Consider the following 15,833-nt stretch of genomic DNA (forward strand, 5'->3'; position numbering starts at 1 on the left):
AAACTGTATGAAACTAAAATGCTTAATATCTGCTATGAATTTAAAATTTCCCCTGACAATTTAGAAGTCATATTTGGTGCAATTAATTGCTTTACTTTGTCTTCCTGCGTGGGGTAGCAGTATTAGCCAGAAATGATCACTATTTTGGAATTTGGGGGTAAGCTGCTGATGATGAACACTTATAGATAAATACTATAAAGATTGACATTAAGTGTGCTGACGTGGAAATAAAACGAGTGGGTGGTCCCTGATGCTTTATGCTTTCTAGTTAGAAAGATGAGTACTTTTGCTCTGCAATTCCTTGTTTCCTCCCATCTGCTCTGATGTTTAATGGAGTTCTAGCCACTCTTCTACTCTGTCCAGCGCCCTTGTTGCTGTCGCCAGCACGTGGTCACAGAAGTGACTACCTTTGGTTTGAAAGGTGAGGTTAAGTGCCATTAGATCCTAGATATGAGAACAGTAAGGGAATGGTGTTCTAGCATCCTCCCTCAGGAGCTTGGTATTCAGCCTCTTTCCCACATTCTGGCTGCCTGTTGGCAGAGCTTACACGTTGCCATGAAACGTTGTGAAAACCAGACACCCTGAGCACCATGTTGTTCAACACTAACCTGGAGATCGCTGATCCTGAGAGACATTCTTGGCAGAGTGTACGGAATTTCCTGTAGGGTAAATAATACTACCAAATCTCTTGGGTGCAATAAGGGGTTGTAGAAGAAGTCAAGTGTTTGCTGTATTCTTAAAACTTTTTTTTTTTTTTGGCTTTTTCAAGACAGGGTTTCTCTGTATAGCCCTGGCTGTCCTGGAACTGACTTTGTAGACCAGGCTGGCCTCTGCCTCCGAAGTGCTGGGATCAAAGGCGTGTGATACCACTGCCCAGATTTTTTTGTTTTGTTTTCTCTGTGTAGCTCTGGCTGTCCTGGAAATCACTCTGTAGACCAGGCACAGAAATCCGCCTGTCTTTGCCTCCCAAGTGCTTGGAATAAAGGCGTGCGCCAACACTGCCTGGCTTTTAAAACTTTTCAATAGAAGGCTGGTGAAAAGGCTCATCGGATAAGAGCACTGACTGCTCTTCCTTAGGTCCTGAGTTCGGATCCCAGCAACTACATGGTGGCTCACAACCACCCGTAATGTGATCCGACGCCCTCTTCTGATGCGTCTGAAGATAGCTACAGTGAATGGGGCCAGAGCAAGCTGGGCCAGAGCCCAGCAGAGGTCCTGAGTTCAACAGCAGCCACATACATGATGGCTCACGGCCATCTGTACAGCTACAGTGTACTCATACACATAAAATAAATCTTTAAAACTTTTCAATAGAGGACTAGAGAGATGGCTCACTGACTACTCTTCCAGAAGTCCTGAATTCAAATCCCAGCAACCACATGGTGGCTCATGACCATCTGTAATGAGATCTAATGCCCTTTTCTGGTGTGTCTAAAGACAGCTACAGTGTACTTATATATAATAAAATAAATAAATCTTTTTAAAAAAAAACTTTTCAATAGATTTGAGATGTTTCAAACCATTTTTTTTAGTGGAAGAGTAAAAGATATTTGAAACAACAATAAGATGTGAGGATCAAAGGATGTCAAAGCCTTTTAATCTACAGTTGAGAAAGGCCTATGAATCAAATAACGTCCTGACTACCACGTGTCCTCTAAGTGCTCACAGTGGGATTTGAACCCAGTTAACTCTGTTTCTTTTGGAAAGTTTTGTATCAAAAAAAAAAATCCTTCAAAGTTGTTTCATCTAGTCTTAAATAAAGCAAAATAATAATAATAATAATAATAAAAGTTTAAGTGACTCAGTACACAAATGCCTTTTCTCTTTCCCATAGGTATGTAGGATTTTGTATGAAGTTTGTTAATATGCTGCTGTCTTATGGGGTCAAGCCAATTCTCGTATTTGACGGATGTACTCTGCCTTCTAAGAAGGAAGTGGAGCGGTCTCGAAGAGAGTGAGTGACTTCCTACTAACATCTAGCTAAGCTGTGCAAAGGCCAGATGCCATGGGCCCCAGGTTACCCAATTTCTAAAGCCTTAATTTTGCATATAGCATGGTGCATCAATAGATTCCCTTAAATGTTGTGTTTGTGTTGCACTCTTACCACATGCTAAAACCATTACCTTTTGATGTGAAACATTGCTGTGGGAAGGTCTCCTATCAGTTGTGCTGTACCGTTTGCACACTGTATTAGTCACACGCTCAGCTGGAGCGGTGATGCCGCCTGAGATCCCAGTGCTGGAGAGGTAGAAGCAGAAGGGGGAAGAGTTCTAGCTCATCCTCTACTTAGTGAGAGTGAGGGTAGCCTGAGCTACATGAGACCCAGTCTCCAAAATAGTAGTAGTAGTAGTAAAAGTAGCAGTAAGAACAACACCTGCCTCATATACTCTTGTCTGGGCTAATACACCCACAGATCTGAAGTGGTTTCAGATGAATTCAACTCTTTGATTCTAGCAAAGTAATTGCTGTCTTATTATTGTTTCTCACATCTGCCAATAAAAGCTTCTTTATATGTAGTTGTTTTCCCTCTCAGGAGGCGACAAAGCAACCTTCTTAAAGGGAAGCAGCTTCTTCGAGAGGGGAAAGTGTCAGAAGCCCGAGACTGCTTCACTCGCTCCGTCAACATCACACACGCCATGGCCCACAAAGTAATAAAGGTGAGTTAGTAAAAAAGAGCCAAGCCACAAGAACAAATGGCTAAGCTCACTCGAGCTCACCGTGAGCTGTTTGTTTGCTCGTGAGACAGCAAGGACGCAGGGGAGGAAGGGAGGAACTTGTCCTCAAGTAAAGGACGGGTGTCAGAAAGAGGGGAGGGCATCAGTGCAGGAGAGAAGTCCGGGATGGTAAGTGATACTCCCTGGCTACCTTGCGAGCATGCACTGCATTGGGATATTGTGTGTGGGTATGACAGATCCCCACGGGATGGTTTCTTATGCCACTATGGTCACATCGGTGTTTAACCATCAACTTGGTAGTTCTTTTTTTTTTAAGTTGTGTATGTGTTGGGGTAGACATGCATATACCACAGATCGCAGGGGAGGGCAGAGGACAGCATTGTCTGTGTGTCCTTCTTCTCTCATCTTGTGTGAGGCAGGGCTCTGTTACTGATCAGTGCTTATCCGGCCCTCAAGTGCTAGTCGACCCTCAAGCTTCCATTGTGTTGTAGTAATGCTGGAATTAGACATAGGCTCTGTTATACTAAGATCTTCAGAATTATGTGGCAAGGAAGCTATCACTGAAGCTATCACCTAAGCCTATAACTGTTAAAATCACACAGTACTTCTGTGTAAAATATAAGTAAAAGTAGAAATTTTCTGCTTAAAAGGAAATGCTTTTTTAGGAAAGTTTTATTCACCTATGACTGGAGGCTGGTTCTGCCCTTCAGTGCCGTTCTGGTCTGCGTTGCTGACCACTGTGGTCTCTCACAGGCTGCCCGGGCCCTGGGAGTGGACTTCATCGTGGCTCCGTATGAAGCTGATGCTCAGCTGGCCTACCTTAACAAGGCTGGCATTGTGCAAGCAGTCATCACAGAGGACTCCGACCTCCTCGCATTTGGCTGTAAGAAGGTATTGCACTGCAGCCGTCGCACGTGGTGCGGTGTGGGGGAGGATGGTGGGCATTGAGGAGCTAAAAGCTTCTTCTCCTGGAGTACCTGTTTAATGTCCGACGTACGTTTTAAATTTTTGTCTTTTGTTTTAAATAGCGGTCATTCTGGGTTTTGCAAATCGATGCTTTGGGCTCTGTGCTCCTTCAGGTTGAAGGACTCCCGTTTTGACATCCGGGGTTTGCTTTGCTTTGCTTTTTTTGAGTGTTGGTGATCAAACCCTGGGCTTTATGCTTGCCAGACAAGTGTCTGCCACTAAGCTGCATCCACCCCAGCCTGTGGAGTCTTTAGTGTTTAGCTCATCTCTTGGTTGATTCTGGGGATGTTGTCCTGACTGCTAGACAAGTGCTCCTTACCTCTGAGCTGCAGTCCTCTTTACTCTGTACTCTGACTGGGTCCCTCTAAGCTGCCTAACCTGGCCTCAGACTCACACTGTAGCCTGACAGGCCTTGAACTTGAGTTCTCCTTCCTCCTTAGCCCAGGCTACCAAGCTCTACCAGTCTTACTTTTTAATATTAATAGCACACGCCTTGCATTTTTTATTAGGTTTGGTAAACTAATTTTTCCATGACTGGGATATTCCTCAGTTATTTAGAAATAATGTATAAATGAATTTAAAGGTGAACCTTATAATGATCTATTAAGCGGGGAGTAAGATATAAAGCCATACTTTTTAATAACAGCTCTAATATGTATATGCATCTTTCAGAGGTTGCTTGTAAGATGGTCATCAGATTATTACACTGGGTGACAGATAAATGGGGTGTGGGCCATTTCAGGTTCTTTAAATTTCCATGTACCCTGCAGTAAGTGTACAGTGCCTCAATACCAATAATCAAAGCTTGACCACTTTAGAATGTAAAGGAAGGTAAGTGGAAATACTTGTACTTCGTCTTGCAGTGCAGAGCCCGAATGATTCCTTGGAATTACTGTGGTGACTTAGAAAATGGTGATAAAGGTGCCTTTCTGGGCATTGACCATTCCTCCTCTGTGTGAAGGTGATTTTAAAAATGGATCAGTTTGGAAATGGACTGGAAGTGGACCAGGCACGGCTAGGCATGTGCAAGCAGCTTGGGGATGTGTTCACGGAGGAGAAGTTCCGGTACATGTGTATTCTGTCAGGCTGTGACTACCTCGCCTCCCTGCGTGGCATCGGCTTAGCAAAGGCCTGCAAAGTGCTGAGACTGGCCAATAACCCTGATATCGTGAAGGTAGGAGACCTTTACTTTATGAAACAGCTGGTAGGAGTCCAAAGTGGGCTTTAAATACTGTGTCTGGCCGGGCGGCGGTGGTGGCGCACGCCTTTAATCCTGGCACTTGGGAGGCAGAGGCAGGCGGATTTCTGAGGTCGAGGTCAGCCTGGTCTACAGAGTGAGTTCCAGGACAGCCAGGGCTATATAGAGAAACCCTGTCTCAAACTCCCCCACCCCCCCAAAAAAAAAAAAAGGTAAGAGCTTTGACTCCTGGGTCCTAGTACTTGGGAGTGGCTCTCAGGCTTTCTGGTCTAAAGGTTTTGTGTGATAGGAATTTTTGTTATGTGGATAATAGCTATCAATATACTGAATTAGAAACTTAAAGCAAAAATGTGACTATTCTCATAAGTTAAGCTGGAAAAGCTGTTTATATGTTAATAGAAATCACAAAGCCAGCACTCTTGACTCTTTCCTGGATCATCTCAAACCCTGAAAAAGATGTTTTGAGAAAAGGTTTTGTGAATACCTAGCTGCCCTTGAACTTACTATGTAGCTAAGAATGGCCTTGAACTCTTTTATTCTCAAATTTATTGTTTGGCTTTTTGTTTTGTTTTGTTTTGTTTTCTGGATTGAATGGACTTTAAAAACCAGAAGCGTACACTTGACATAAGCCGGATATTTGACACTTGGACGAACAAACAGTGCAAAACTGATTATGAGACCAGAGTTCTGAGTGATGGGGCACGGCTGTGTTTTCTTTCGGTTAAGTCTTTTTAGTGCAGGCAAAAGCAGTTGGTTTTGCTTCTCGCTTTCCGGTGTCCCGTGTGGGATCAATAACCTCCCTCCACTCCTGTGTTTAGCTTTTCATGAGCTGTTGTTACATCCATCTTTAGGTTATCAAGAAAATTGGGCATTATCTCAAGATGAATATAACGGTGCCAGAGGATTACATCAAAGGATTTATCCGAGCCAACAATACTTTCCTCTACCAGCTGGTGTTCGACCCCCTCCAAAGGAAGCTGGTCCCTCTGAATGCCTACGGAGATGACGTCGACCCCAAAACACTGACTTACGCGGGGCAGTATCCTTCCCGAGCCACGTGGCTGGATTTCTCACTTACTCTGTTAACGTTGCTGGTAGTGGTGAGACCTTAGTGAAAAGGAAACCCAGAAGAACATGGAAACTGGTTTATTTTTTATGGGGCAGATTGTACTATTTTACTTACCTTTTGAAAAGCCATGCTAGTAAAAAGTTCTTGAGTGTAAACCCAGGGCTTGTCTGTAGTGACGAGTGGTGGCTCCAGTGGAATTGACAGCCCCCACCGCAGGTCAGGCACTGTGTGTAAGCAAGTCAAAGGTGTCACCTGAGAGCTGCTGAGGTAGGCCTCATCCCTCGGGGGGGGGGGGGTTCTGGTACACCAGGGCACAGTGCCCTTCCAGGGCCACTGGTCTTCAGTGCTCAGGCAGCTGCAGAACCCTGAATCCTTAGGTATGGCTGGAACTTTCTCCATATCTCTCTGGAAATGGGAAGGGGCGGGGGGTGTTGACTCAGGCTTCCCTTCAAGAAGATGGGTAGGTCCTGCAGGGACATAGGCCTGCAACCCTTGCCTCTTGTTTCAGTAGTGCTGATGTGAGCAGCAAGTGGGATCTATGTACTTGATTAACCTTGAAGATTCTCTGATAATAGAGAGCATTTCCGTATCCTAGTGCAGTAAGATTTGGTTGCCTGTTAATAGGGACATTTTTCCTTAACCTTACCAACCTAGGTATGTTGATGATTCCCTAGCTCTTCAAATAGCACTTGGAAATAGAGATATAAATACTTTTGAGCAGATTGATGACTACAGTCCAGACACTAAGGTAACATTTAACAACTGTTATAGAAAAGCACGTTTCAGTTTCGTCTCAAGAACTTTGAGACAGGTCTTTGCTCAGCAGCTGTGAAGTACTGCCGTACTCGGCGCTATGCAGTATGCATGAAAATGACTTCATCTGGTGTTCCAGGCGTCTGTAATCCCAGGACTGGGGATCCTGAGACAGGAGAATTGCCACAAATTCAAGGTTAGCCTGGGCTACACAGTGAGATCTTGTCTTTCTGGTTTTGTTTTAAGACAAATTCTCAATATAAAGTCCTAGCTGTCAAGAAACTCATTATGTAGACTAGGATGGATTTAAACTCATGGAGATCTGTCGGCCTCTGTCTCCTGGGTACTGGGATTAAAGATATGTGCCACCACATCTCACCAATTACTTTTAAAAAATGATTGACTTGATCCCAGAGAAATTAGCCCTTAAATATAGGTGTATTAGTTAGTTTTTTAATACTGAGAGTTGACTACATGGCATTTCTAAGAGCAACATATGTTACATCAGCACCTTTTGTCATCTTACATCATTCAAACTCTGTGGCATTTGGCATTGTTGAAAACCCAAAACATGACCCTTGAGTACAAGCTGTCTTAGACTAATTTGTGAAATACTCAGTGAGCTCCCTGTCCATGTGTATCTGAACTTTTTACTGCTGACTTCATTGTATACACTCCTGTTAGCGTCTGCCACCTGTTCAGGTCATGTTTATTTCTTCAATAAGTTTTTTTTGTTACTGTAATTTCTTTTCTTCTTTAAGAATGCCATACATATATACAGTGTTAGGCTATTTATGCCCAGAACCTGCATTAGTTTATCTTATTGTTGAGAATCATTACTGAGATGAAAGTCTGGGAAGTGCTGGCTGTGTTGTTATTCACACGTCTGAGCTAGCAGTTCAGTAATTTCACCAGGAGTGATGCTGAAGGTGTCTGTCTTAAACCCACAAATCATTGCACTGACTGTAGGTTCTGAGCTGCTAAGATGGCCACGATTCAGAAACCCAAAGCTATAGCCATGCCTCATCCTCTCTATAGGGAAGTTAGTTACACAGCAAATTCTTTCATCTAAAGTGTGGGTTTCCTACTTTGTTTGTTTTTTTTTTTCCTTGCTTATTTCTTTTTCTCAGTAAATGCATCTGTGGGGTTTAATTCTGAGAGCCATGCCACTGAGGCTGTTTTTCTGGTCTCAAGCCTTAAGTTAACCCTCCCTGGCAATTCTCAGAGTGTGTTTTGAATGTTGTCTTTTTTTTTTTCCTTTCAGCAAAAAGATGGGTTTTTTTGGTTTTAGTACATTTGGGAGTTGGTTATGTGACATTCATACTTTAAGATTTTTTGTTTCATTTTTGTTTTTTGTGATAGGGTCTTTCTGCATAGCTCTGGCTGTCTGGAACTCACTGTGCAGAACTCAGATCTGCCTCCCAAGTGTTGGGATTAAATGTGTGTGCCACCACCCAGCCCAATTTTCTGTCTCTTAACTCTGGTCTTGGCTGCCTTTATCTGTTGTAATACCATTACCAACATTTTTAGCAGTTTTCTGTGACAGTTGTAATCATAAATCTATCAATAGAATGTGGGTATTAACTGGCTTAAACCTTTTCTCTGAAGTTTTATGCAAGATTCAGTGCCTGCCAGAATAGCTTTCTCTTTCTCAGCATGGTACCAAGTGAGTCTGATACAAACTAGAACTTTTTAACCTAGACTGTTCCAGTTTGAACGCAACAAATTTCTCTCCAGGCTTGGGAGCTCATGGTTGTAATCCCAGCACCTGGGAGACTGAGGCAGGGGGATCAATTCTATTAGCCTAGACTACAGGAGAGCCTGTCTCAAATAATTAAAATTAAACAGATTTCAGGCTGGAGAGATGGCTCAGCAGTTAAGAGCACTGACTGCTCTTCCAGAGGTCCTGCGTTCAATTCCCAGCAACCACATGGTGGCTCACAACCACCTGTAGTGGGATCTGATGTCCTGCCCTCTTCTGGTGTGTCTGATGAGAATGATGGTATATTCATATAAATAAGATAAATAAATCTTAAGGTAATAATAATAATTTATAGAAATAGATTTCTGAGTAAGGTGGGAGACTGCCCTGAACATAAGCCTTGGTATCGCGGTGCTGTTTGCAGGCTGCTGGTGATCATGTGCCATGGGGCCATTGCTGAAGTGACATTCAGATTTTATGGGATACTCTTTCTTCGCTTGTCCTGTTGAGTTGTTACTTAGGAATATTTGGGTTTTATGTCTTAGAAATGAACCAGTGGGTAGTTCGACTCCTGTTAGAAGTCAGACCTAGGAACATAAGACAGGTTCAAGGGAGATGGGTGAGATTAGCAGAAGAAAGCAGAAAGTGTTATTAGATCACAGACCATCAGATCCCTACCCTCGCTCTCCTGCCAGCCCCCCCCACACCATGTGCTAAGCAAGCAAGTACTACACCACGTGCTAGGCAAGTTCTGCACTACTGAGCCATTTATAATTAAAAATAAAATAATTGGTGCTCAAGAAGTCATCCAGACTGGGCCTGAACTCACTGTCACCTAGGTAGCCTTTGAACTTTCAATTCTCCTCCCTCACCAGGCCAGCCTCAAAAGTTTTTCTCTTGTACAGTAATGGAAACTTACTATAAGCAGACACGGGGGGTGGGGGGTGGAATGGCCATTTCTTCTGCTCAAGTAACGTTTTTCTGTGTTCTTGTCTAGCCAGCCCACTCAAGAAGCCACAGCTGGAACGACAAAGCATGTCAGAACTCACCTGTTGCCAGTAGCATTTGGCACAAGAATTATTGTCCTAGACTTGAGGTGAATAGTGTTTCCCATGCTCCCCAGTTGAAGGAAAATCCAAGTACTTTGGGCCTTAAACAAGTGCTTAATACTAAAGGGTTAAATCTTCCAAGGAAGTCTTGCGTGTTGAAGAGACTAAGAAATGGTATGTATGTATGTACATCATGATTTCCAAATGCTGGTGGTTTTAGGTCTGATCTAAGAGGTCTTTTCCAAGCCTGAGTCTGCACTTTCCTTGACTTAGCCTGTTAGTTTTGCCCCTGTAGCTCTTCCGTCTAGAGATGATGTAGATAGACAGTGGACTGTAAGACTCCAGGCTCCTCAATTTGTGTATGACAGTGCAGTTGTCAGTGCTGTTGGCTCCAGAGTTTCCCTTTTCATCAGTTGGAAATCCCTTACCATAGTGCATCATGGCTGGGCGTTCACTCTGTGCTCCGCCTCCTTTTCTTACTGTAGTTCAGCATATCTTAAAGTCAAGTAGTGTAAATCCCTGGAGTTGGCTCAGCTTGGCTGTTTGAGGTTCTTTCTGGTTTTGTGTAACTTTTAGGATTCACGTGCCAACTTGTCTTTTTTAAAAAGGGCTATGGTGCCGGGTGGTGGTGGCGGCACACGCCTTTAGTGCCAGGACTTGGGAGAGGGCAGACAGAACTCCTAGTTCAAGGCCAACCTGGTCTAAAGAGCAAATTTCAGGGCAGCCAGGGATACACTGATACACAGAGAAACCCTGTTTTTGAAAAGAGAAAAGTGAGGTCTGCCTGTTGGATGTGCCCTGTGTGCCCCACTTCCTCCCTCAGGGTGTCCAGGCACCGCAGCTGTACACCAGGCTGAAAAGATGAAGCAGAACCTTCCAGAGAATTCCGGTCTGGCTGGGGGAGGGAGGCGCTTGTACACTTTATTCAGGGTGGACCTGGGCCATATATGCACCTTGGAGAGTGGGAAGCGGTTCTTCCTAGGGTGACATTTCATTGGTTGGAGTTTAAAGTACAGTCCCAGGTACTGTCTGGGTGGGTTCTTAACGGGAAAGAGGAAGTTAAACTGGTGAGTTTGCCAAAGACTATATGAAATTCCTCAGGTAGAATATTGGGAGTCAGGCTGGAGAGATGGCTCAGTGGTTAAGAGCACCGACTGCTCTTCCGAAGGTCCTGAGTTCAAATCCTAGCAACCTCATGGTGGCTCACAACCACCCATAAGGAGAGATCTGACTCCCTCTTCTGGAGAGCCTGAAGACAGCTACATTGTTCTTATATATAATAAGTAAATAAATCTTTAAAAAAAAAAAGAGGGCTGAAGAGATGGCTCAGTGGTTAAGAGAACTGAAACTGACTGCTCTTCCTAAGGTCCTGAGTTCAAACCCCAGCTACCACATGGTGGCTCACAACCATCTGTAATGGGATCCGATGCCCTCTTCTGGAGTATCTGAAGACAGCTACAGTGTATTTATATATAATAAATAAATCTTTAAAAAAAAAGTGTTGGGAGTCAGGCTCTCCTGTCAGACAGAGAAGAGGAAGCCCTGATAAGAAAAGGGAGTCCTCTAATTTGTACTGAGTTCAGAAGAGCTATCCAGACTTGGTAGACTACAACCTGAGTAACAAGTACAAAAGATAAAAAAACTATGGTGATTTAATTGAGTCAACAATTCAGAGCAAGTATCATATTAATAGTGACTGTTTATTGAAGACTTCAGAGATCTCGTATTCTGTGTAAAGATGTTGAGAATCAGTTGTCACATTTATTCTTATATTTTAAGATTTTTTTTATCCTCTTGAAGATGGTATTTCAGTTTCTAATTGATGCCACTATATAGAAATAGACCTGATTTTTTTATTATTATTATTATTATTATTGTGTGTTGGAATGCAGTTTTGCCACTATGCACCACTGGGGTCAGAGGACAACTGTGTCTCTCTTTCCTGCTTTATATGGGTTCTGGGTGTTGAACTCAGTTCATCAGGTTTACACAGCAAATAGCCACTGAGCTGTCTCACCAGCCCAGTACAGTTGACTCTTCTGTGTTAATCTTGCAGTTTGAAACCCCCAATACTGGACTAAGTCAGTCCCTGTCACCCTTCAGATACTCTGAGGTAGCAGTTGTGTTGCAAGGAAATTTCTCTTCAGGCTGCACGTTCCCTTCCCTTTGGGTTGTGTGTTGAATGGAATTGAGCTCCTGGGTCATGGCATAGCTCTGACAGTGGATGTGATGGTTGGTGTGCTCTGCTACCGCAGACAGGGGCCCAAGTGCACTGGTGGCACATCAGGCCCTGCTCCAGGCTGCTTTTCCTGGTGCAGAGCCAGATCGATTACTCCTGCCAGACTGCTTATCACTTTTCTGTCATCCTCTGAGCTTAGGTTGAGTTTCCCCCGTCCCTGCTGGAGCTAAGTGCTGTGACATTTTAAACTTCCATATAGGTTGTTGAAACTGTGGCCGCTGTGTCTTTTATTTTCATTATACTGTGTTCATTGTATAAAATACTTGAATGAATTAGATAAAGTCCAGGAGTCTGGAGCCCGGGACTCAGTCTGTTAGGGTGTACAGCTCATGACAGGCCCTTGTCCCGAGGTAACAGGAGCTGTCACTGGGATAACGTGAGACACTAGGAGTCCCAGCTAGCTGCGCTTAAAGTCCTCTATGCTGTTGTGTTCTCACGGTCCTAGGTTGTTACCCCTGTATTCTGTATTTGACCCTGCAGCCTTCCGTAGCCTCATGGCATGGTAAGGAAGAGCCAAGCTAGAACATAATCCCACTTAGCTCAGAAACCACAACAGTAAATGGTTGCTGGTTTTATTAACTTTCATTCATTATATAACTTTCAATCATTAATCATAGCTTTATATATAAGCTGTCCTCCAGTTGTTTTCTACATAGTCATTCAGAATCTGTTATGCCTAGAAATCTTTGATTAGGTTAATTTCATATGAAATTATACATGTAGTTGACATTAAATATTAACCAATTTGGCAAATGATAAAACACAGCTAAGGTAATCGTTTTTCAGTTATTCTTTACGAGGTACAGCTTTCAGAAAACAAAACTGGACTAAATGTGTGGTTTCGTGTAGAGTCCCAGTTCAGCATGTACAGGAGGAAAAGTACAATTTGTCTGTAGGGTAGCAGGACTTGGGCTGCAATATCCAAGGCAAATAGCCACTAAGGGATTCACCTGTCCATTTGCCTGTGCCTCTGTTTCTGTTTAGAAGCGCTGTCCGAAGATGACCTGTTGAGCCAGTATTCGTCAGTAACCAAGAAGTTCAAGGAGAATGTCTGTAGGGATGGCATGTCGCCCAACTCTTCTGAAATGCCCGTGCCCTGCCCAGATGGTGAGACTGCTCACAAGACAGATGCACACACCCCGTCTAGGACGAGAAATAAATTCGCAACATTCTTACAGAGGAGGAATGAAGAATGTGGTGCAGTCGTCGTTCCAGGGACCAGAAGCAGGTATAGTGGCCGCTGGGCACCTTTTGAGCTAGTGCCATTGATGCTAGGCTAGTGCATCACTATTTGCAGAAGCCTGCCACACGCTGGCTTTCTTAGATGTCTTACATCTCAGTTACTTTTACTGTGGCCACATCAAAAATGCCTGACAAAAGTAACTTACAGAAGGAAAAGTTGGTCTTGGGTCAGCTGTCTTTGCATTCAGTTCAGGACTCTAGCCCATGAAATGTAGCCGGCCACATGTAGGGTTAAGTCTGAAGATTCTCATGGGCCTGCCGGAGGCTCCTTCCTTAGGTGATTGTAGTCCGTATGAATCACTGCACCGTAGTTCAGACCAGAATGCATTGGTGTTCCCTTCCACGTCCGTTAGTTCTGAGAATCCAAGTGCAATAAGGACTGTGGCTCCTGCAGACACACTGGGTGGATTCTGTTCCTTTAGGGTTCTCTTTTCCCTTTCCAATGTTTCTCCTTTTATAGTATTTTGAGGTCCTGATTTGTCTTAATTATCTTTATTAATGTTAATGGTTTTCCTATAAATATTTCACTTAATCTTTTAAGATCTAGAAATATACTAAATAACACCATAGACTAATTGGGGAGGAGCAGCTGGGAACTGAGGCCGGGGATTTGGGTTTGTTTTTTGTTTTGTTTTGCTTTCTGCTTGGTGTAGAATTATGTAGACTAGGCTTGTGTTAAACTCAGAGATCCTCCTGTCTCTTATCTTCCAAACATAAGGATTGAAGGATCCTGGGCTCTGTGTTACTATGTAAATAACTTTCTAAAAATGTACTAGTTATTATATGTGTGTGCCTTATCCTGGCACGGTGGCACAGGTTTTTAATCCTAGCACTTGGGGGGCAGGTCTCTGAGGTTGAGCCCACTCTGTCTATACAGTGAGTCCCATCCAGGACACCCAAAGCTATGTAGAGAGACTCTGCCAAAACAACAAAACAAAGTAGAGAGAGAGAGAATGAGAGAATAGAATATGAACCTCAATGGAAGGTCTTTGTGGTCTCTGTGTATGAAAGTAGATACGTGACTCTCCATAGATTTGTTGAGTAGACCCTGAAACTTAAGGTTATCCATCTTCCTGTTTCTTTCTTGCCAGGTTTTTTTGCAGTTCTCCAGATTTTGACAGCTTCATACCAAAAAAAGAAAGTAGCCAGCCTCTAACTGAAACTGTTGCCACTGGCAAAGCCACCACCAGCCTCCTCGGGGCATTGGACTGTCCAGACCCGGAAGGCCAGAAGCCGGTTGTCACAAATGGAAGGCACAGTCCAAGCGCTCAGCTTCCAGGCAATGCAACTGTGTCTCCCGAGGATGGGGCTCAGTCTTCTGAGACCGGCAAATTATTGGGGACCACGTCCCCACCCACTCTAGGGACACTAAGAAGTTGTTTCAGTTGGTCTGGTACTCTCGCGGAATTTTCAAGAACTCCAAGTCCCTCAACAAGCACTACATTGCAGCAGTTCCGAAGAAAGAGCGAGCCTCCCACCTGCCTTCCTGAGGCCTGTGCCGTCACTGACACGTGCAATCCAAAGAGTGAGATGTCAGGTGATAAGTCTCAGCCCTCGCAGGAGGTGGGCTGGTCTTCACGGTCTCAGGAAAGCGTGAACTCCACATGCAGCTTAAACGAATCGAGCCTCTCCCAGCCGTCCAGTAAGGATTCAGATTCAGAGGTAAGTCTCTTTTTGAAGTCTTTGCTTTCAAGCTCAAACACAGAAGAAAATGGGCGTTGACCAGACCGATGAGGAAATTTTGCCATCATTGTAGAAGTGAACTGGTTTTCCTCAACTTTTATTCAAAATTCTCCCATGTTCAGGGCTGGAGAGATGGCTCAGTGTTTAAGAGCACTGGCTGCTTTTCTAGACGACCTGGATTCAATTCCCAGTACCCACGTGGCAGCTTATATAATTGTTTAAAACACCAGTATAACCACCAAGTTGTAAATTCACAGTAATATTTGGCAAAACTTGATGCCCAACAATATTGAATGGCATGTAATAAATCCATATAGCCTGAGAAAATATTCACTTTACCAGCTAGCCTGAAAATACTCAGAACTGTGTTGGATTCAATCAAGAAAACAACCAGCCAGGCAATGATGGTACACATCTTTTATCCAGCACTTGGGAAGCAAAGACAGGTGGGCCTCTGCGTTCGAAACCAGCCTGGTCTACGGAGGAAAGAAAGAAAAAAGAAAATAGCCATTAAAATGTGGAAGTAAATTGTTTCCACTTGGAGAAAACTGGTATCAGGTTACACTTTGGGATTCTGAGTAAGGATTAAGGATTCTGCGTCCCCTTTCCCTTTGTTTCATTTTTTTTTTTAAATTAGGTTTATTTATCTTATGAGCTTGTGTGTGTGTGTGTGTGTGTGTGTGTGTGTGTGTGGTGGCATGTGCCTTGGTGCACAAGGACGGATCAGAGGACAACTTGAGAGAATCAGTTCTGCCCCTCACCCACATACATACTAGGGACTGAACTTTGGTTGGAAGGCCCTGCCCACTCAGTGAGCCATCTCACCATCTCATCTCTTTCTCTTTGCCTTCAGCTACTCCAGACTCACTTCTGTCCTGTAATCTGGAAGTTTTGTTTCATTTAATGAACCTCTACTACGTGGAGTTTTGCCTCTTGGGCCATTCTGCGTTACCAGGACAGTTGGCCAGCTCTCCACCATTTTTCCATAGACGCCTGTGTTTGGAGGACGTTGCACAGCATCTGAGCTCCTGTGGTGGTGGGGAGCTTGACTTTCTTCCCTCAGAACTCTTCTTTCTGCCTCCCTTTGTAAGCTTTCTGCTGAATGATGAGGTTCTCATCAGCTCCCAGGCTGTTGACTACCCTGAGGGGGTGTTGAGATAGGGACCTAGCCGGGTGTGAGCATGCATGCCGGCAATTCTAGCACTAGGGAGGCTGAGGCAGGATCATAAATTTGAGACCTTTCTGGGCTTCGTAGCA

The 15,833-nt window shown here is 43.9% G+C and overlaps 1 protein-coding gene across 3 annotated transcripts in view; it reads left to right on the top strand.

The window, feature by feature from the left end:
- The window catches only part of Exo1 (exonuclease 1), a 26,025-nt gene that overhangs the window by 3,029 nt on the left and 7,163 nt on the right, over positions 1 to 15,833 (top strand). For all 3 annotated transcript variants that reach the window (XM_031390532.1, XM_031390552.1, XM_031390542.1), the window contains 9 exons: positions 1,835 to 1,954; positions 2,534 to 2,657; positions 3,429 to 3,566; positions 4,603 to 4,815; positions 5,691 to 5,878; positions 6,563 to 6,656; positions 9,361 to 9,586; positions 12,636 to 12,879; positions 13,985 to 14,555. In XM_031390532.1, the coding sequence (XP_031246392.1) occupies positions 1,835 to 1,954; positions 2,534 to 2,657; positions 3,429 to 3,566; positions 4,603 to 4,815; positions 5,691 to 5,878; positions 6,563 to 6,656; positions 9,361 to 9,586; positions 12,636 to 12,879; positions 13,985 to 14,555 (1,918 nt within the window). The remainder of the gene's footprint in view (positions 1 to 1,834; positions 1,955 to 2,533; positions 2,658 to 3,428; positions 3,567 to 4,602; positions 4,816 to 5,690; positions 5,879 to 6,562; positions 6,657 to 9,360; positions 9,587 to 12,635; positions 12,880 to 13,984; positions 14,556 to 15,833) is intronic.

This window comes from Mastomys coucha, unplaced genomic scaffold (assembly GCF_008632895.1).
Source record: "Mastomys coucha isolate ucsf_1 unplaced genomic scaffold, UCSF_Mcou_1 pScaffold1, whole genome shotgun sequence".
In the NCBI taxonomy this organism is placed as follows: domain Eukaryota; kingdom Metazoa; phylum Chordata; class Mammalia; order Rodentia; family Muridae; genus Mastomys; species Mastomys coucha.